This window comes from Arvicanthis niloticus, chromosome 21 (genome assembly GCF_011762505.2).
Source record: "Arvicanthis niloticus isolate mArvNil1 chromosome 21, mArvNil1.pat.X, whole genome shotgun sequence".
NCBI classification, from domain to species: Eukaryota; Metazoa; Chordata; class Mammalia; order Rodentia; family Muridae; genus Arvicanthis; species Arvicanthis niloticus.
Genome location: NC_047678.1, coordinates 8,166,249 through 8,189,205, shown reverse-complemented (window position 1 = coordinate 8,189,205; position 22,957 = coordinate 8,166,249). Strand labels below are relative to the sequence as shown.

At 37.4% G+C, this 22,957-nt stretch overlaps 1 protein-coding gene and 1 non-coding gene across 11 annotated transcripts in view; both read right to left on the bottom strand.

Moving 5' to 3' along the window:
- The window catches only part of Dop1a (DOP1 leucine zipper like protein A), a 93,263-nt gene that overhangs the window by 19,660 nt on the left and 50,646 nt on the right, over nucleotides 1–22,957 (bottom strand). For all 10 annotated transcript variants that reach the window (XM_076918083.1, XM_076918087.1, XM_076918090.1 and 7 more), the window contains 11 exons: nucleotides 16,626–17,241; nucleotides 15,734–16,008; nucleotides 14,472–14,624; nucleotides 13,069–13,166; nucleotides 11,522–11,781; nucleotides 7,918–9,904; nucleotides 6,894–7,005; nucleotides 6,631–6,813; nucleotides 5,389–5,514; nucleotides 2,847–2,981; nucleotides 422–477 (listed from right to left, as the gene is read on the bottom strand). In XM_076918083.1, the coding sequence (XP_076774198.1) occupies nucleotides 422–477; nucleotides 2,847–2,981; nucleotides 5,389–5,514; nucleotides 6,631–6,813; nucleotides 6,894–7,005; nucleotides 7,918–9,904; nucleotides 11,522–11,781; nucleotides 13,069–13,166; nucleotides 14,472–14,624; nucleotides 15,734–16,008; nucleotides 16,626–17,241 (4,001 nt within the window). The remainder of the gene's footprint in view (nucleotides 1–421; nucleotides 478–2,846; nucleotides 2,982–5,388; nucleotides 5,515–6,630; nucleotides 6,814–6,893; nucleotides 7,006–7,917; nucleotides 9,905–11,521; nucleotides 11,782–13,068; nucleotides 13,167–14,471; nucleotides 14,625–15,733; nucleotides 16,009–16,625; nucleotides 17,242–22,957) is intronic.
- On the bottom strand, nucleotides 13,542–13,660 carry LOC117693874 (5S ribosomal RNA). Its single transcript, XR_004604475.1, has one exon. It is a non-coding gene; the product is annotated as a 5S ribosomal RNA (ribosomal RNA).

Here is a 22,957-nt window from a genome sequence, read left to right as displayed (position 1 = left end):
ACACCCAGTGATTTAAAAAAAAAAAGGCAATAAAAGTGGATTGCTGCACATTCACCTCTAACAGTCAAAACAGTAATCAGTTCAGAGGCAGTGAGCATGATTTCAAGAGAAGGTAGCTTCCTGTTATTCAGTACTTTAATATCCACATATTGTTGTGATAGCCTATATCCACCTACATCCTTGGAGTGTAGGATCTCCACAGCTTATTAGCATGCTCATGAATCCCACAACCAGCCACATTTCTCTCTAGAGCTGCTTCTTTTCCCTTCAGAGGAAACAACAGCAAGAGTGAACTCACTCCTTAGAAAAAGCTCCATTTTTCTAAAATGCATTTTAGCAACTCCAAAAGTGCATTTCCTTGTCGCTCCCTAAGCTTTACAGGTGGCAACTGAGTATGGAAAGGTCTAAATGGGCATCTTACCTTTGTATATAAGCATAGAAAAACTGAAGCATGCAGACTTCCAGAGAAAGATGTTTCTAGAAACAAAAGAAGTTAGTTTTACAGTGAAGCAAAATGATGCCATTGCTTTTTTATTATTGCAACTACTATGACTTGTTCTATAAGTTTTTAATAAAAAAATAAACTCAAATACTGATTTGTTATTTAAAAAAAATGCATTTTTTTCTTCCACTTAGTAGGGAAAATACATAGTACAAGAGCTATTTAAAACTCCGAAACTAGACAGACTAAATGGCCATTGAAGATGGCTTGTAGATTGTCAAGTTTTGATATATGAGAAGAAGGTTGTAAAGGTTTGTCTTTATCAAAATAAATCTTTTTACGATAGTTATTTATTCTGGAAGCATCACAGCTATATGCCTTTTTAGGCAGCTTAGATTTAGTAATATCAGAATTTGGTTGAGATTTTTAGATTACATGTATATAAGCCTATTTTAGTACACACATCTGTTAAATCATAGTTAAATCAACACTTTTTAAAACAATTGATACCTTTTAAGACTATTTTTTAAATTTTTAGTTTATGTTTGTGTATGTACCTGAGAGGGAGAAAGAGAGAGAGAGAGAAAGAGAGAGAGAGAGAAAGAGAGAGAGTATATATGTGTGTGTGTGTGCAACACATGCAGGCAGGTGTCTATGGAGGCTGGAAGAGGACACTGGATCCCCTCCTCTGCAGCTGCAGTAATAGGTGGTTGTGAGCTGCCATGTAAGTTCTAGAAATAGAATTCAAGTCTTTTGCAAGAATAACAAGTGGTCTTAACCACTGAGCCATCTCTTAGTCCAAAATAAATGAACTCTTAATCACTTAAATATAGTCATTAAAGGTAGCTTTGTATTTATTTCTATATGAAATTTAAAAAATAAAAAAACATAGTATTAAATAAATCACTGTACCTACCTTTAAAAGTCAATAAAAGAAAAATCAATAAAATGAAATTGATGCTGACATTTTCCAATTGTTCTCTTCTTTTTCCTACTATCTCCTCAAACATTTCCTTCTCACTACACATACACACAAAATGTGGTGTTAATACCTTCAGTACAGGGCAGCACTAGTCTGGATAAAATTAGTTTTTATATTCTTTGCCCTCATGTTTATGAAGCTCATCATCTGTCTCAAAATATTATACAGAATCAAACAGCAAACTAAAAATCTCAAGACAAACACACCAGAGGTACTTTCAGAATAGTGAGGTCATCACTGAAATAGTTTGTAAGAGGCTAGAGATATAGTTCAATGTCAAAGCACTTGGCTAACTAACACGCATGAGGCCCTGAGTTTGATCTCTCAGCACTATAACAAAGGCAGTAAGATCACTCACTATTGAGAAACACAGCTTTTCTTTGGGCAATTCAACAAGAAGAAAAGACTTAAATATTATGTAATGATCCCTAAAGCTATGATTATACTTGTTTGGCATGGTTCAAAGTCTCATGTTTATGGTTAATAGTTTACAAAATTATGAACTTGTAGCACTGTCTGGACAAAGCAGAAAAGAAAGTCCCTAAACTACATAGATCTGTTTCTCAGGTAGAGACTAGCAATGCTAAGTGGAGAGACTGTTACATCTATTTCCTGTGGTCCTTCCAGTGAACAGAAGAAGGTCACGGGACAAGAGAGGTTTAGACAATAAGGCGCTGATATGGGATGTCAGATGAGAGCTGAAACTGGATGTTAGGGAGCCCAGAATTTGCAGTGAAGAAAAATCCATTATAGAACCATTTTTGGCAAAATGCCACATTTGTGTTAATTTTGTACAAAACTACCCTTGAGTGACTTTCTTCACCTCAGTATACCTGCTGGCCTGTGTTTGCTTGCCTGTGTGTATGGAGGCATGTACCATGTGCCTGCCTACTGGGCTGAGTGCTGCATCTGTCTCCTGCTCAACAAATTTTCTCTAACCTCTCAGTATCCCAAAGCCTCCTTCCCTGGCTTTGGAGCCCAGACATCACAATCACAAAGCACAGTATCATACGGGTCAAGAAATGTTGCTGTCTAGAACAGTGTTTATGGCAAAACCTTGGGAGTTTATAGCATTAAGAAACTCAATGGAAAACAAAGCATCAAGTAAGCTGTGAAACCTAGAAAGTAGATTTTGGGCTCCAACATCTTTAATGGGCCAAAAATCCTTACTAAGAATTTAGAGCCCCAGTTCTGACAGCTTCTGATATACATACATATGGAGAGAAAAACAGCTGCCTGCTCATCAATGGCTGCAAGAGGGGTTAGACTAGCAAAGAACTCAAGGAAGGTTTTTTATTGAGAGTGCTGTACAACAATCCCTGAAATCTGCACAGCAATCACAAAGAAATTACTATATGGAAAGTTCTCAACTATTGGTTCATTTCTGAAACTGAATTCCAAACGAAAGCAAAGCTTCCTTACCTTGTCCTTGGCTATGGCCGGAGGCTGCTTTAAAACTTCTTTCACGGTCTGGATAACAGTTTCTGCTCTCATGACACTGATGGAGCGAACCAGTTCTACCAGTAAAAGCTGTTCTTCACTGGCTGCAGGAATGACCTGAAGAACAAACACATCACAGTCACTGTATTTATACAGAATATGCATGTGTGAATCTTTTTTTTTTTTTCCGAGACAGGGTTTCTCTGTGTAGTCCTGGCTGTCCTGGAACTCACTCTGTAGACCAGGCTGGCCTCGAACTCAGAAATCTGCCTGCCTCTGCCTCCCAAGTGCTGGGATTAAAGGCGTGCGCCACCACTGCCCGGCTATGTGTGAATCTTTTAAGGGAAGTCACAGAAAGAATATTTTATGACTCCATCTTAACATAAAGATGTCCTGTGACTACTTGGGATAAAATTTAATTTTTAAAACCAATACATGAATCTCACCTCATAAAGATCAAAATCAGGGCTGGCAAGATGGCTCAGGGTGTAAAGGTATTTGCCATCAAGCTCAGCCCTTGAGTTCCATCCCCAGGACCAACAATGGTGCTAAGAGTGAAACAACTCCTGTAGGCTGTCCTCTGATCATGCACATGTACATCACGGCTTATGGACGTGCATGCACAAATAAGTAAATCAAAGTCAAACAGAACAACTCTTACAGGGTAAAACAACATGTAAGGGTATCTTAAAGGAGCCAGCTCCATTCTGCCAACTACTTTCTATTGTTTTTAAATATTGTAGAACGCTACTTTTTTCTATTTTATGTTTTCTCTCTCTCTGAATTCTAAATAATAACAATTGAAATCTCAGTCAGAAGACAAAGACTTAACTTTCTCAGACCACTTGCCCCATCTATCAGAGTAATTAACATGATCTCACGTAGATCAGACCCTAGGTTGATATGAGGGCGCGTGACATGATTCTTTTGCTGTTTCCTGTAGTGTTTCTGCAAAGCTTATTTTGGTCTACTTCATTTTTTATCAAAAATTAATTCATTTCTAAAAGCTTTGACAATGGCAAGTTTCCTACAGTCACATATTTAAGTTTTTAAAGTAATTAATCTCATACATTTTCTTCTACCTCTCAGTCCTTCTCATCCCATTAAGACACTCTTGCTGGACAGCTCTCTGCCTGGGACTGGAATGCTTTAGGGCTGGTATCCACGATCAAAGTGATGTCTGTCCTCCTGAATAAAGAGTGAACTAGTGTCCTTGCACACTGGTGGCATAGCACATGGCTGAAAGCCTACAGTAAGAACTTGACTGACTCTGGATTTGTGTATTTGGACTAATTTCCCATAAAAGTTTCCAGTGTTGCCAGGGATTTATAGTATTACACTGTTCCTTTGAATGAGGCAGTTTTTGTTGTTGTTGTTTTTATTTTATTTTTTATAAAGATTTTAGCATCTTCTCTTTATCTCCCATGTTTCTGAAAGGACATACTGAATTTTGTGTAGGTATATTTTCAGTGATAAGTATGACCTGAAAACTTACTTCTTTCATTGCTAAGAAACTTCTTGTACTATTTCTATATTACTATTCTCCTATGATTTTGCTTTTCATTTCTACAAGGAGACATTAAGTACCAGTTCTCACATCCTAATTTTCATAGCTTGTTTCATTTTTCTTATCTTTAAGCTTATATTTCACTTCAGGTATTTACTTCTTTGTTTGTGTTACAGAACTAAGATGTAATAAAATTTTTAATTTTTTAAATGGTCTTTCCCCTTCATATGGTATCTACTACTAAATCATTATATGCAGAATAATGTAAAATGGCAGAAATGTTTACCGTTTTTACTTTAGGATAAAATTCATGCATACATACATATGTGTGAGTGTGTAATGTGGAATCTGAGAGAAATGACAAGTCAGAGACTTGTAGGTACACAATCATGTATTTTTGAAAGTAAAATTATTTAATAGCATTACTACTTTAATATACCATGATTTATTTCCAACAGAAAACAATGTTTTCTAGATTGCAAATTCACAAAGTAAACAAAATTTTCATTCATACAATCCAGGAAAAACCAACATGTGAATTGCACTTAGAGACAGCAATAACTTAAAAGACATTAGATAATGAGAAACAAAAACAAAGATAAAAAGTTTCTTCAATCTTTGTTTTTTACTCATCACTAGATTAAAAAAATATGCAATATTATAATCCCACTTGGACTACAGTGACAGGCCTGATGTCATAGCTAATTTCTCTATTTTACTCACTATCACCTTTTTTTGTTCAGTGCTGAGGCTGAACATATGGCCTTGTGCATGCAAGGCCAGTGCTCCAGAACTGAGCCATTCTCCTAGTCCTAAAATGAAATCTTGTATACTTGATATCACATTTTAATAAAAGCTTTAGACAATAAGTCATTATGGAGAGCTGTAGACAAGATTTTATTTCTCCAGTGTAACTTATAGAGAATTTAAAAACCAGCACATAAAAAAATGAAATAAATAAGCATGGTTTTACCAAGTGAAAAAAAAGTACTGCATGTTTAATTATGAATATAATACCTTTGTTCTGGAAGGGGTTTTGTTCTGTCTTCTTTCATTCCATACAAATGCAATGGCAGCCATGAAATGAACACCATGATTCATTGAAATGGGCCCCAGTAATTCCAGGATTTGTTGTCTTAAGTTCTAAAACAATGTAAGCATTTTACAAGTAAAGTAAAAGAGATAAGCATTAATAGCTAGATAAAACATTTAATTTAATAATTGTAAGGATGTCTTTAAACATGTTAATAGCTGTCACTGAGCATGGGAGTGCATATTTGGCATTCTGTAGGCAGAAAGATCAGGAGTTCGAGGCTAGCCTGGGCTATTATATATGTAGACCCTGCCTCAAAGGAGGAGTTGCAACCATGAGTATTTTAATTTTAAAAGAACAAACAAAAAAGCTAACCAAATTATTTGTCACTAAAATGACAATCACTGTGATTAGATACTAGAAAAACACAGCTTGAGATTAGGTTTTATTTAGTTTAAAAAACTGATCTACTATTTTAATTATAATTTGAGAACATCTTTGCCATCAATGCTGTAATACACATTGTATGTAATTTTACCTTAGAATTCACTCGTAAATTAGTTTATTAAGTCAAAGATTATGAAACTTTTTTGAGGTAGTGCTTTACTATGTAGCACAGGCTAGCCTGAAACTTGCCAGGTAGCTAAGGCTGACTTTAAACACAGATTCTCTTATTGTCTTATTGTCACATTACTAGCATATGCTATCATATATACTAGGCCTCATTATAAAATTTTAAATTCTCTGCATATACTGTTGAACTATTTCCTGGGGAGTAGAGGCAGGGAGGGTAGCATATACTAAATGTCAGTTTAAAATGTATTAAATGGTGAACAAATTTATAATATGTAAAAAAGAACCTCAAAAGCATATCAAATGAAAAGTACTGAACACAGAAGACCAAATAGTGTGTTTACTCACTTCTATGAAATGTCTAGAAAAATCAAATACATATGGAAAGAAGATGGATTAGTTGTTGATTAGAGCTAGGGATAGGAAATGTGAGCTAGTGCAAGCACAGGAAAGTTTTCTGTAATGAGAGAAAACTGGATTGTGACAGTTTCACAATTTATAGATTTGCTTAAAGAAACTACTTGTACGAATCCCTTAAAAAGGCTTACTACTTAATCTATATGAGGTGTCACAGATACTATGTCCATCACACATTTTGAAAAAGTTCTCAAATCGACACTCATGGTCTACAGACAAAGTGAGAACTGTCTAACCTTTGTTGCTCCCAGATTGATTGTGGTAACAGACGCAGATGCAGCAACTGTCATCTTTTCTGAAGCATCAGCCTGGTGCAGTATGCTCCAAAGCAGAGTTACAGAGGACATGATCATGTGAAGGATTGAGAGGATTCCACTGCGCGCTTCAACCAAGTGTTTCTGGTCTACATTGACCAAAAGCTATTAAGCAGAGGAAAAAACAGTTTCTTAGTAAGTGAAGCTAGTCTCTAAAAGGACCACACATATCTACGAAGTCTTACCTGATGATACTGGGTAGTCGGATCCAGGAGGCAGTAATGGATAATGGCTGTGATCCCTTCCAAAAGAGTGAGAATCATATCTGGTGGGATAATTGATGCCACCCACAAAGGCCTGAAAGAAATGCACACAGAAGTTCTATGAAAGCATACTTTAAAATTTAACACTGGTAAATGCCTGGCACATGCCAGACACACAGGAGGTACTCAATAAATATGTCTAGTAATAAAAGAATATGGCAGGAGTTTACTATTTCCTAATCTATAAGTGAGTTGGTCTAACTGCACTAGAGTTCTTTTTGGCTAGAGAACGATATATAAAGTAAACAAATACAGCCACTGTGACCTTCCCCTACTGGGGAATGCCAGGCACAGCAGCTGAGGTTTTCCTAGAGGGAAACCAGACACCAGTCTACTCAGTATTTGCCTAACTATTCACAAATCAATTCTGAAAATGGCTGAGACACAGAATCTACCACCAAACCAGGAAAACAACAAAATTAGACGGGCAAAAATACTTTAAAATTTAATTAACTTCAGCTACAAATTAATTTGTGTCTAGGTAAGATACTAGATAAAGACTGGAAAAACCTTTCTTTCTGCCAGTTGAGTCAAAAGAACATCTAATTTAACTTAAGTACTCGAAAGAAAAAAGGCCCGATTCTTTTCATCTCTATCCTAGATTTATTTTATTGATTCTCAGTAAAATACTAGAGCTTAGCTTTCTTATTTTTAAAGATGATACACTATTCATAACATACTGAAAACGACTATTTCATTTTGCTTGGTTTGTTTCTTTGTGGTGGTGCTAGGGATCAAACTGAGCATCTTAGGAAGCTAATACCACTCTGCCAGGGCTACACATCCTTTGTTCCATTCAAATTGTGACATTTAAAGAGTCATATATATAAAAAAAGTCACTAACAACAAAGTTAAAGCCAATCTTTATCTATCAGATAACTATGTTTTGTATTTGTATTGCTGAATTAGTGTCTAATTTGACAACAAAATTAAAACCAATTATTACCTACTGTCAGATAATCCTGTTTCGTATTTGTACTGCTGAATTAGATTATCCAAATTCCTGCACAGTTGTAGTGTCACAGAAACCACGACTCTTTGTAGAACTTTTCCCATGTAAGGCAGAGTGGATGTGATTAAGCCAATCCATTGTGGATGCATCTTACAAGCACAGTGCTGATGCAAAGCTCTAATCACTGCACACAGGAACATGCCTTGACATGTGATTGGCTGAGCGTGCAAATACTGAAGAGAAGTCATGGGCTGATGGGGACTGATATGTTCCAGATCAGACACAACAAAATCAAAACCTGTTTCATTCTCCTCAGGAATAGTCATTACACGGTGTTCTAGAACAATCAGCCTCTGAAGCACCCTCAGAAGCTGTGACTGGAGTGTGCTGCCATTGTCAAATTCATCCTCTGAGAAATTGATGAGGCTGTCTTCTGAGAAGCCTTCCTCCACAGCAACCATGTTCTTACCTGCTGTTTTCTCACTGTGCCACTTTTGTACACTGAAGATAGACGACAGCAAACAATGAAGAATCACTTTCTGAACTTTGCACTTAGACAGCATATCAGAGATAAAACTAGGGAAACCCTTTGCAGAGCTCTCGATTACTTTTGCTAGCTCTGTAAAGAGGAGAGTCAAGATTTCTATGCTCATCATTTGCATGTTTCGATTACCTATTAAGTCTTGAGTAGTGACCTTAACATGAGTTGGGTAATGACTACGCATGTAATATAAGCAGAGGGAAATAAGGATTTCAATGTACATGGAACTCCGGAAGTTATGATTTGAATCCACTGGAATGTGACTATAAAAGTCTTTGCCCATAACAGAGATTCGGTGTCTGGCCAATAGATTCTGGAGCAGAGACAGCTGAGGAGTGTATGCATTATTTACACTTGTTGTTGAAATGGCATTTACAAAAGCAATGGGGTTAGTTTTCAAGATGGATTTGATGGCAGAAAAAGCATACAGAGTCCTTGATGAATCATACAGCTGCAGATACAGGAGCACATGTTGATAGAGAGGATGGATGTTGAAATTGGGAGATTTCCTCGATCCTGGAGAACCCATGTCACTCTCAATTTCAGAAATTTCGCCCTCTCCACAGCTGTACCAGTTCTCCAAGTCCAGGCCATCACTGAAGAATACATTTGTTTGCTTCAGTTTCTCGCTTGCAGCTTTTTTCTTGTCCTCATCTTTTTTTCTGGCAAGTTTTACTTTGGGTTTTGCACCTGGCTGTTTACCTGATTCCTTAACAATCGTTTCTTTCTCTGAGATTTTTTCTGATAATTTTTCTTTGAAGCTAAATTGAATACTACTGTGACTCCTTTGTCTAGATTTGGTTTCGGAGGAAACAGAAGAATCGTTCAGAGTCTGTGCTGTTCCTGAAATGCAAGGTGAGGAGCTATTTCTGGAGATCCCATTGGCCAAGCACTCACAGTCTTCCTCTGTAGACACAGACAGAAACCGAGGGCTGTCATCACTCAGCAAAACATGCTGGCTGTGTTGAGGGGCCTGGTCTTCAATTTTAGTTGCTTCTTTTCCTAGATCCAAATCACTACTCCTTGGGGGCAGAGATTCTACTTCTAATTCAGATGTAACTGATGAAGACTCTGCTTCCAGGCCACTGACAACTTTACATATCAGGTCAAAGACAACCTGCTGAACATCATCATCTGGGGAGCTTGCCTTTGCCACGGGAGAATCTCCATGAGTATTCACACTTTCAGGATCAACATCGTAACTGAAGTTGTCTCCGGCAGAAGACTGTGAACATCCAGAGTCAGAGCTCTGAAGTATTTCCATCTGCTGATCTGGGAGGTCAAAGTCAGATACAACCATTGGAATCGTCTCACTGCTGGTGCTTAGGAGGGAAAGTCTGTCACTCAGTGGATTGACAGTGAGACTGAAATTCTCTATTTCATCCATAGTAAGAGGCTTTTCACCGTTTCCTTTGGATGCAATAAGGTGCACTTGGCTTACTGGTATATGACATACATAGTAAAGGAAGAAAACACATAAGGAATTAAGACGACTGAAATATACAAAGTAGACCAATTAAAAACTGGAATTACTATTTTCATCATGTGTTTATATTCTATGATTAAAATTATAGTTTATTATTACCTTAGAGCTTTTAAGTAAGATGACTATGCAGATGACTATCAGATATAGCTTAATGACAGAAGGACATTTAACAGATAGAACATAAAAATTGCCTTTTTTCTCTAAAAAAAGATATTTAAAATCACAGGTTAAAATTACTTTTTCCTTCTTCTATGTTACTCCCTTTTACTTATGCCAGTCTAAAATTTTAAATAACATATAGCTTAAAGTATCAAAAACCTCCTTGATTTTAGTACAAATTCAACAAATATTTATGAACTATGTAGCATGTATCAAATCAGAAACAGAGGACTTTAAATGGCAAGAGGACCACAAATACATTTCTTTTCTTTCTTTCTTTCTTTTTTTTTTTTTGGTTTTTCGAGACAGGGTTTCTCTGTGTAGCTCTGGCTGTCCTGGAACTCACTCTGTAGACCAGGCTAGCCTCAAACTCAGAAATTCGCCTGCCTCTGCCTCCCAAGTGCCACAAATACATTTCATCCTTCATTTCATACCAGGCAGGGCAGAGCTATGTTATGTTTCAAAAAAGGTATTTAAAGTTTTGGCTGTATGCATAGTAAAGCCATATGCTGCAAAGTCCTAGCACTTCAGGAAAAGCCTGAGACTAATCTCAGGGGAGAAATGAGAACTCAGTGACAGTTACAGACTGGTAGGCATAGTGCCACCTGAATGTTCTGGGGATAAGCAGAGCAGTGCAAGTTCTTAGAACATGCACAAGAAGCAGAATAAAAGCTACTTAGAGAACCCAGCACTTGGCAGAAACACTAGAAATGGGACAGAAGGATGATAGTTTGCAACTTCCCCACATATGAGCTATGAAAGTTAAAGTGATAGCCTGTGGAACATCAACAACATAATTAGTAAAATAAGCTGACCTCACAGGTTCATCTCTGTCAAGAAACAGAGATAAGATTCATGAGTGTCTTTGGAGCACTAAATTATGAGCTAGGGTTTCATAGAGGGCTTTCCTCAACAGTTTGTAAAGCACTGACTTCATAGCAACAACAATGGATAGCAAACAAGATACTCTAGTCACGGAATTAAGGAAGCCACAATCATGACTACAGCTAATGCTAAAAAATAAGATTTTGAAAAGTAGGTATTATTCTACCTTATAGATTAGGAACTTATCATATAAAAAATGTGCATTACACGCCTTCCCATGAAATATCTACTGAGCCTCTTCAGGACTACAAACATAAATTCAAAAGTATTTCCATAAAAACTGAAGAGTGTCTCTGACTACAAATGTAGCTGATTCCTCCTCTGAGTCAACTTATTAAAGAGACATAAGACAGTTCCTGATGAAGCATATGTTGACCTACCTAGGTGGGATTCTCAGAGATGTAGAAGGGAGGGGATAAGACATGGGAAAAAATGCCAGACACAATTCTCTTGTACTGTTATGGTCACATTTCACTTATTTGAATAACTTAAGTTTAATTAGAGGTATTATACTTTGTTATATTTACCATTGTTACAGGTAAAATTTTGCATGAAATGCTTGTCATTTTCCTCTCCTGGATAGCAGGAAGTCTTACTCCAGTAACGTTCTGCTTGTACACGCTGTACTGAAACCCTCTGAGTTTTTGGATGAAGCAGGAGTAGTAACAGTGGTTCCAGCACCCTTGCAATGTCATGCCTTTGTAGCACCTGGTTCAGCCAGGCTTGTCCCACAGAGCTCGTAGAACCATCTAGACTAGTAAGGCTATCTAACATGATGAACAGTGACCTAAAATAAACATGAGAAATTAAATCACAGAATAAAACAATTATGTGAATTCTTCTGCAGTTAATTTTTTGATAGTTAGTAAAGCATTTCTCTCTTTTCACATACTTACACTTTAAAATGCTTGAAGTATATATTACTTTTACAACACAAATTTTACTTAGTTTTGCTTAGTAACAAACTTCACTGATATCATTATACTCTAAAGTTTCTGCAATTCAATGCTATTTTCATGATGGGCTACTCTGCTCTCAATTCTCTTCAGGAGACAAAAGGATGCACTTAATTCAAGAAATGACACTCCATAAAAGGTCTGGGATATAGTTTGAAATTAGAATACCCAAGATACAAACTTCCTGTGGAGACTTGGGTGAGCAAGTTAACTTTAATGGACCTGACTCTGTCAGGTGGTTGTCAAATTACAAACTTATTTGTAAAGTACTTGGCTCAAGTACTAGTTCATTATATGGTTGAACAGATGGCTCTTTTGAAGATGGTCCTGCTGGCTGAAAAATACTGGCTAATCCAAAGTTAGATTGCAGTCACGGTTATATTTGTGTCACTTCCATAAGACCTGAAGGTAAGACTGCTATCTTCTGATACTGTATAAATGTGCTCTGGAATCAATACAAATCTATAAATCTATTATCTACAGTATGATTAACTCCAGTTGTCTTTAATCTAGATATGCATAATCATCTTTAGAGACTAGATTTTTTTTTTTTGGTTATAAAGATCAATTTCATCTTTTATTTTTCAAGCCAGAAAAGTGTTTCACAGGATCTGGCTGCTGGAGAAAAGAGAACTTGCCATTGCCAGAGCTAACTGCCAATGACAGACAGTGAAATCGGTCTTGCTGACAACTCTTTTCAAGGTGCATGTAATTGGAAATAATTTGCACTAGATCTTTTTGAAACCATGGGAGGCATTTGCCAGTGTTTTCAGTTAAGGCAAAAATTTGAGAATGACTAATATTTCAACAGTGTGAATATAGACTCAAAAAGGCTGGGTGTACACGCTACTGTATCCCTGCCACTTTACAATGGTACTTGGCACATGACAGACCCTTGATGATCAGTGGCCCAATGAATAAAAGGTAGGGCACTTGGTTCTCTAGAGATGAGAAATAAAAATATGATGGTTAGGTGACACTATCAAGTATTTTCATATAACTTACATTGTCTAAAGAACTAATAATCTCCCATTTCCTGCTCTAGCCAAATGACCAAAAAATTAAGATACAAATAAAAGACATATGACTATAAAATGTGAATATAAAGTACAACCAACCTGTCAAAGGAACGTGCAAAAGATGACTTATTTATGTGGAGATCCCTTGTTAGATGCCAAAGAACTGCAAATTTTGCATGTGCTTCCATCCTTATTTTCTGAGAAACATGGTAGATTAAATTATTTTCCTCTCAATTGAAGATATTAAGTGATTTTAATAAAACCAGTACAACTGTTTATAAGTACCATGAATGGCCACAGTGCTCAAGTACACACTGCAATAAACTTTTAGTACATTATATAACTTAGAAGTAGAATCAAACAAAATATTTGCATATAGACAGAAATATTAAACCAAAAGGGTCATTCACTTGTGCTGGTTTTTATTGTGATTTGATACAACCCTGAGTCATCAGAGAAGAACCTCAAATAAGGAAATGTCTAGATCAGACTGGCTTGTGAGAATTGTCTTGATTGATTATTGATCTAGGAGGGCCCAGTCCATTGTGGGAGATACTATCTTTTTTTTTTAAAGCCTACAGCACCCGGTATTCCCAGGTAGTCTCCCATCCAAGTACTAACCAGGCCCAACCCTGTTTAGCTTCCGAGATCAGATGAGATCAGGTGCGTTCAGGGTGGTATGGCCATAGACAGGAGATACTATCTTGAGACAGAATATTATGGGCTATCTAAGAAAGCTGGCTAAAGCTGGGTGTGGTAGTGTATACCAGAGTAATCTCAGCACTCTGGAGGCAGAAGTTGTAGATCTCAGTGAGTTCCAGGTCAGCCAGGGCTATATAGAGAGAGTCCCTGTCTCAAAAAAACAAAACAAAACAAAACAAAACAAGCAAGCAAGCTAACTAGCTAAGCATGTTCTGGTGAGCAGCCAAAGAGCAGGCTATAAAGCAGTATTCTTCCATGGCTTATGCTTTATGTTCCTGTTCTGACTTCCCCCAATCAGAGTGTGATGTGGAAAAAAGTCTCTATGGTATAGAAGACTGCTTGCTTTACCTGTAGGCTTGCTACATGCTTTTCCAAGATGTTTGTATTTATATCAACCAATAAAAATATGTAAAAATTAAAACTGTTTGAACTTTTTCATGGTTATCTTTTCTCAGAACTTTTAAGTATCCATAAAAAGGACATGCTATACACTAAGAATAACAGGATAACAGGTATATCATTTTATCTAGATTGTATCTAGATTTAGATATAATGTAAATAAAACACAAGATTTGGTCTAAAATTTGATTTCTGAACAATTTTGAGAGAATGTAGTAAAAGAAATTAGAATTTAACCTTTTTTCTGTAGACCAAACATGATTACTCTCGTTTACTATTATGCTCTACATGCTTCTTCAGACGCCAGGTTTAACAATTTTCCTGGAGAGGTTCCTTAATTTTTCTTTTGGCGTTGTGACTCATGCATGCTTGCATGTGTGTGCAGGATGAAAAGGACTCACCTTATCTTTGTGGGTTAACTGTTGACTTACAACATCCTCACAGATGCTAGAAGAAGGGACCAAGTTATGTAATTGATAAAATAGTTCCACACTCTTCTGATGGTGCTGAGGTGTCCCATCTCCCAGCTGGTCCCATAATGTTAAGGCCACATGCTACAGAAGAAGACGCAAAAGTGACTACATTATACAGTATTCATACAAGGAAAACTCAGCTGTTTACTTGCTGGTTATCTGGACCCTTAGAATCTTTTATGATATATTTTAAAAAGTTTTCTTTTAGACTTATTTTACATGTGTGGCTGTTTTGCTTGCATGTATTAAGTGTACCACATGTGTGCCTGGTGCCCATAAAGGTCAGAGCTGTTTGTTGTATCCCTTGTGACTTGAATTGCAGACTGTTGTGAACAGGTGCTGGGAATTTAATTTGAGTTCTCTACTGAGGCACCTCTCCAGACTCATACCCCTTTAATATTTCTTTTGAAGTCAGAAATGTAACAGGAAAGAAGTCTTTCCATTATTTTACTGTTTAGTAAAGCTAATAACAAAACAATATGCCACATTCTCATATCAAATTTAATTTTTACAAATGTATATTAAGAATAAAATATAATTCATAGTTCAAATATCCTAACTATTTATGAGTATTTTCTCTCTCTTCTCCAGTGCTGAGAATTGCAACACAGCCTCAAGCATGCCAGGAAAGTGTATTATCACTCAGCTACATCCCAAGCCCAGGAACTTTTATAAAATCAGACTTAGAGCTACATATGCTATCATAATCTTTGATTTATGCCATTGATAAGTAGATAAGAGTCTTCAGAGTTTACCACAGTATTATAGAATAGACTCTAGTCTAGCACGAGGAAGTACCAGGTAGGTGAAATGATTTGAAACTGGTTTTAAAAACTCCTGAATGTATAAAGAATCCAGCTGTATAAGGCAGTGAGCTCAAAGCTACCTGATGTTCTCTGTAAAGAAACCAGTGTGGTAAATCAGACTGCATATTGTTCTTGAAGGACATAGTACACCAAAGAAAATCAAAACACAGAACGTCAGAACTTGTCATGGAGTTTTAGGAAAATAAGAATTTGCTTTATAAAGAAAAGGATCGCACCCACTTACAATGGAAATATCTACTGTGTAAATGAGCTTTCTTCTTGTTTAGTTCAAACTCTTCCCTCCTTATGTCAGTGCCCCAGGCTGAGCATCATGCATGTAAGCATTATCTTAGTCATGTATAATCTGGATTTCTTGGCATTTACCTGGAAAAATTCAGTCTTCTCAGCTATATACCTCAAATTGCCCTGTGTGAGGGGAGGCCTAATAACCACAGCCACTCTGCCTTGGTTTGGACTTAAGGGTTGTGCAGGCTCCATGCCGTTGATGTTTTCTCCAGTGACCATGGCAACAGATTGAGTCAGTCCCACCAGGTCCATGACTAGAGACACAGCAACACTCTGAACACTGAAATCACTTGCTTGACTGCAAGCACTCATCAGAGTTTGGAGCCACTGTGGAGGGTGGGCATGCTCACAGTCTGAAACAAAACACAGCATTAAACATTTCTGTAGTTTTACATTAATTTCAAAATGACAAATTACTTCAGGTCTTGATCTGTTAAAAACATGGTGTCTTAGAACTTTAAAAAATAAGCCACTTTTTAAAGATACATACTTTCATGTACCAAGTAATACAATCTATCTTCCTATCTGTAGAAGCACTTTACCAACAAGTATTATCTAAGGCCCATTTAATGTTTAATGTAAACATTAAAGGAAACACATGTAACATCATAAGAAAGGAAGGTAGTGAAATTAATGTTACATCGTTTTTTCCAGAACTTTCACTTTTAGTTTTTAACTTTCTTGTAAAATGTGAAAGCCATGCAAATCATGTAATCCCCTAAAAGCAACCCTCCCATGACTACTTCATTGAGGCTGGAGAAATGGCTCAGTGAGGAAAGGCACTTGCCACTGTGCCTGATAACCTGAGTACAATCCTTGGAACTTAAATGGTGAATGGAAACACGCGCACGCGCACACACACACACACACACACACTGCATAAAATATTGAAATTCATAAATAGCACACACAGAGACACATATATACATGTTGCATAAAATACTGAAATAAAAATAGTAGAAATAACTACCAGTGTCAGGTTTCTCAGACTGTGGCTCTGAGTGGTTTCCCTCTGCAATGTAGACTGGGAAGCTTGAGCACTCTAAGAAGAGCTGACAGGCAGCAAGGAAGGCAGAAAGGTATTCTTTTGATGTTTTTGGTATATGGATGTTTCTTTCTTTTGCATCCCCTTGGGAATCTCTGTCCCATTTTGAAGTCTCTCTTTGTATTCGACTGAGATCTCCCTGATAGTCTGCTGCCAAAGCTTGAGGGAAGGAGTCCCTGTGAATGATGTAGAGGTTGATGAGTCTGGAAAGAAACTGCTGGACATACTCCAAGCAGCACTGCATTGCCGTCTTCTGTACGGCCTTCCCACTTCGGCCTGCTGCCCCCTGAGTGAGGGTGGAAGGCAGCTGGATGACAGTTTCCTCAGAACCCACTGTGGATGCTGTTTCTGTCTCCGAAGACGTGCTGCCAATCGGGATGGTAGCTGTCCCCTGTCCATTCAGCTCTCTGTCAAGATCATCAGTTCGGTCTGCTTGATACTGTATAAACTCAGTGAAACCACTTTCTGATGAGCGACTGCTTGGTGGGTTTTCGCCATCTTCAAATACTTCAGTAGGATTTTCCATAGAGACTGACGATACCTGATGATTGAAAACAGGGCAGACGACTGAGTGGGAACACAGACACTAGGAACTAGAAAGGGTGGCTTTTCAGAGAAAGCTGTAGGCTCCATGCACATAGCTCAAGTTTACACTGAGACCAAAGGAGCCTGGCTTTATTTAATGACTTGATTTTTCAGATAGGGTTTTCTCACTTACTCAGGCTCAATTCTAACAAAAACTCACCTGTCTCAAACTAAAGATCAGTAGAGGCATGTATCACCATGCTTGTTAGGTTTCTGAGGTCAAAATACGTATATGTATAAATGTTTAGGATCTATATTCTTGTTTCAAGTGACTATTTCATCTTCATGAAAGAATCTTCCTTAATGTCTAAACAATGTAAAGAATGAAGAATACAAGATTAAAAATCTTGCATTTTAAGTATTAGTTCAGACCATATGGAGCGTAGAAGGAAGGAAGATCAGGGGGTGGATGTTTCAGTCCTGCACTGAGGGGGAAACAGTGGGAGATGGAACGAGAGGGAGACAAGGGAGGGAGAAAGGAGGGAGAGGAAATAAGGGCAGCAGAATCTGAGGAGACTTGAGAGAGGTACAGAGGGTCAGGAAATCGAATAAAAATAGGTAGCAGGAGGGGGATGAGGAACTGGGTATAGCCACTGGTGGGTCCCAGACACCAGAGAAACGAGAGGCTCCCAGGACTCAATGGGATTGACTTTAGCTGTAATGCACAGAGAAGGGGGAGATAGAACCTGTGGAGACCACCTCCAGCAGATAGGCCCGGCCCCTGGTCGAGGGATGGAGCCATCCACCCATTTCAAAGTTTTTTTTTAATCCAGAAATGTTCCTGTCCAAAGGAAGAACAGGGACAAAAAAATGGAGCAGAGACTAAAGGAAGGGCCAACTGGGGAACAGCCCCACCTGAGGGTACATCATGTCTGCAGACACCAAACCCAACATGGTTGCTGTGGTCAAGAGGCACTTGCAGACAGGAACCAAGTGTGGCAGTTCCTGGGGAGGTCCGACCAGCAACTGACCAATGCAGAGGTGGATGCTTGGAGCCAACCATCAGACTGAGCTCAGGGAACCTGGTGGGGGAGCTGGCAGAAGGACTGGAGGAGCAGAGGGGTTCTGCAACTCCATTGGAAGAATACCATAGGCTGGCCTGACCACCCAGTTCTCCCAGAGACTAGACCACCAACCAAGGAGTGTACCTAAAGGAATCTTTGGCTCCAGATACCTATGTAGCAGAGGATAGTCTTGCCTGACAGCAATGAGAGGGGAGGTCCTTGGTCTGGGGAAGTTTGATGCCCCCAGAGCAGGGGGATAATGGAACAGTGGGGCAGGAGAGTATGGGTGGGTGGGGGAGCACCCTCACACAGGCAAAAGGGAGGGGGGAGAGCAGATGTGGGATGGGGTGGTGGTGAAGAGGTAACCAGGAAGTGGGATATCATGGGTTGGGAGTGGTTGGTGGAGGGGGGTAACTGGGAAGTGGGATATCATTTGAAATATAACAAATGGAATGATTAATAAAAATTTTTTTAAAAAAGAAATAAAATCTAATATAGGATATGTTTGGGACCAGATGAATGAGTATCTCTGTTGAAGTATGTCACATATCATTGTATACCCTTACACCTACATTTCCTTACGTTATGAACAGTTACTCGTCTCATATCATGTCAGATCATAGATTAGGTAGTAGGACCAGGGGAAACAAATTAGAATCTAGAAAGAGACAATAGTACTACAAACAACCATTCCTGGAATAGAGGTGGAATTTAAGTATTGTCTGGTTTTGTTTAAATTAAGTTATGTACATCATATGTTTGGTTGCTGTGATCAAGGATAATCTGAATATGATCATAAAATGTTTTCTTCTTAATACATGAACTAAGTACTTTTCTAGTTAAAGCTAGGCTTGGCCCAATGTTTCCTGCTTTAGTGAATAATATCACCATTCATTAAAACCAAGATGATGGAAGCCTAAAGTCACTGTGGGTATTTCTCAACTTTTCAACTTGCCTTACACCCATATCAGTCTGGTGGCTAAGGGTGTGAGCTTTAAGACAGCTAGGTCTGTAACATGAACTTGGTAGTCTCCAAACTTCCTAATTTGTATATGGCAGTGCCCCCTTATGTGCAAAGGATATATCCTAAGACTCCTAGTAGGTACCTAAAACTGTGGTTAGTACTGAAAACTTCATAACTGACTTGTTCCTATATATACAGACCCACAAGGCACAGAACGGGATTAACAATAGTAATCATATACAACAATTCTAGAACAGAGTAAGACTAACATGAATGTGGACTCTCCCAAAACAACTTATTGTAGCAGAGTCATCTTTCTTAGGATGACGTGACAGTGTGATGAGAAATGAGATGGATGATGTAGGCACTTGGCTATAGTATTAATGTAGCTATTTCATTTGGGTTGCTTCAACAAGCACACAGAAAAAGTCCATCTGATAATTAAGAGAGAGATGGAGAGATATCAGATCACCTATGCCAGATAAAGGGATGCTTTTCATGCTGAACAGGACAATGCAAGATTCCATTATGCTACAAGCAACAGCAGCACACAATTTAGGACTTACAAATTATTACTAGAATTTTCCTTCTAACGCACTAGGCCCACCATTGACTACTCATGGGCAACTATAATTATAGAAACGAGAGTGTTTATAAAAAGAACTACTGTACGAAAAATTCCTATGTTTTATAACTGGTTTAAGGATTACATCATAGTATATAGAAGGCACCTGGCACAGGACCTAGCGCTCTGCAAGCGCACAATGTTAGTTACATGAGTATCCTTACCTATCTTACTACAATGTCTTGTAAGCTTTGTTCCTAAATGTATTTCTTCATTTACCCACATCCTGTTGGCCCCACTTAACCTCACCTCTCACCTGCACTACTGCAGGTCTCCCCAAATCCATTTTTGTTTCTCAGATCCATACTCCATACTGCAGCCAGAGTAAGTTTCTAAAACATGTATCTTATTTTGGCACTTGCCTTTTTCCCCTTCTTTGTCTTCCCATTCCTCCTAAGACAAAGAATAAAAGCCTTAGTACAGCAGACAAGGCTCTGTTAACCTGACCTCTGCCTCTCTCATAACTGCATCATCAAGTGCTTGCAGCTCTTTTCTGCCTTAAGACCTATGCCAATGTTTCTTCTCTTCAATGTGCTTCTCTGCCCCACCAATTCCTCTAGGGCTCCGCTCAGATGTCTCCGCTTCAAGAAAACAGTTACTGACTCCCAGCTAGGCCATCACCCTCCTACTCTCCATCCTGCATTCCTACCCCAGTTTGCCCCTACACTATTATACATATTAACTCAATTGTAATTCAATGTGTAATCACTTGTTTAATGTGTCTCTTAGCTTGAAGGAAAGGGGTGAAAAGTGCAGAGACTGTAAGGCAGTTCCTGTAAACTACTGAAGGAACAAAGTCGTTTCTATGTTCAAAGACAGAAAACTGAAGTTCAGGGAGGTTAGAATAAACTTGCCCAAGGTTGCAGCAGCAAAGATAAGTGGTTCCCGTGGAGGGTGATTTCTAGTGGGCACAGTGTTACTATGGACAGCACAGCTTTTCATAGAACAGTGTCAAAGTCTAGAAGCTAGCAATTGAACTTATTTGCCTCTCAAATTTTATTATCAAATTAGGCCTATTTCCTTTCTCTTTTGAAAGACTATTCACCATCTAAATGATGTACTTTTTATAAAAAAGATTTATTCAGATAATAAAACTATCATTACCTTATTCCTACAAAATTATTTTTGTATTAATACAAAATTACACTAAGGTAATAAAATTTAATCTATAAATCCAATTAAAACTTGCATACAAGCATAATAGTTATGGGTTAGGCTACATTACATGGCTATATAATTACTTCATGATAAATTTCTTTCTAAAAATAGAAAGGGTATTTTGGTCATTTGAGTAGACACTCAATACAATATTAAGTGCCATGGGGCCAAACTAGGCTCACAACTGTTAAAAGTAGCAGCTCTTCACGTACATTTCAAAAAAAGTAGAATATAGAAAATAGTCTCAGCCTGAAAATACTATCAGTTTTTATATATCCAAGATTTTATCATTGTACTTGAGGGGAAAAATACATGCTGGGAGCATGAGAGAGGAAGGAGGATGAATGGGAAGATGGATGGATCTGGGAGTCCTAGTCAAGGCTGACAAGTCATCATCATTTGGACCGTTTTATTTAATTGCCCTGCAGTTAGTTGAACACCATCACATGTATCTCACCTAATGATCATTAATAAACGTCTTCAGAAAAATATGTGCATTTTTCACATATTGAACATGTTACTGAAAAAATGGTAAGTGTGTCTTGTACAATTCCCATTAATCCTATTCAGCTGCAACATTAAATGCCTTTTAGTTTTATTTATAAGAAAACCCTCAGAGTACAATGTAAGGACAACAACAAAAGAACTTTCCTACACACGGTAGAAACATTATATATTATCCATATGTGACAGGCTGGAAGGCATTAGAAAAGTGCTTTTGGTTTATGTAGTGTAATTCAAGTATACTTAAACAGTAAAAGCTCCTACTTTCATTGCATTATCAAGGATACATTTGTATAGAATGAGAAAAATGTTTCAGGATTAACAGCTGGTGGGAAAGTTTGTACATACCTCCTCAAGTTTTATTTTTCAGGGAAGAAAAATAGGTTATCTAAAGAAAAGAAGCAATTACACAGCTACACAATTATAAATAAAAAAACCCTGATTCCCCAGGAATTTTCAAATACTTATATTTATGTAATGCCAATATGACTGCATTTAATGCAATTATCATGTAATTCAAGTGAATATCTTTGTTCATACTTTACTAGATCTAATTTTGTATTTTTACAGTTATTTCCTATGTATTCACGTTTGTGTTAATGAAGTCACAGCACAGTGCTTGTGAGTCAATTCTTCCCTTTTGCCATGTAGACTCTGAAGATTTAACTCAGGGCATCAGGCTTGACAGCAAATGCTTTTACTCACTGAGTTATCTTCTGACCCTTACTAGATAGTTATTTTAATGTAAGTCTGAAAAAAATTAAATCACTGATCTTTCTATAAGAATTTCATTGGTATTAAAGTATGACAATGGTACATTAAACATTAAAATTATATATTACAATCTTAGATATTACAGATATGTATTTATATATTAAAAAAGTTTAGTTTTGCTAAATTTTAAAGAGAATATTGAGCATATGGGTACTTGAAAATAAAAAAAAAGGTTCTAAATTTCAAAAAATTCATGCCAAATTCTTGGTGTAATGAAAGAATCAATAAAATGTATACATAGGCCTCTTACACAAACAGGTAATGCCGATATGTTTACTGGGTACTTACAATGCAGCTAATGTGACTTAGGCACTCAAGTTTCAAAATTAAAACTAAAAAGAATAACATAGCTATTATTAAGCAAAGCATGTTTGGAACAACTTGGACATGACTATAAATTTTCATATATAAACTTTATAAAACCAATGGAGATCAAGAATTCCTGATAAAAACTTGAAACCTGTATAAAGATGTTCTAAAAATAAAATGCTCAGTATGTTTTGAAGACAGTACAAAAAAGTGAAGGGTCAGACTCATTTTCCTGACATCAATTATATATATATATTACATAGTGAAATGATAATACATTTGTTATATTGGGCTAAGTAAAACAATGTCACACATTGCTTTTAGTGTGACAATT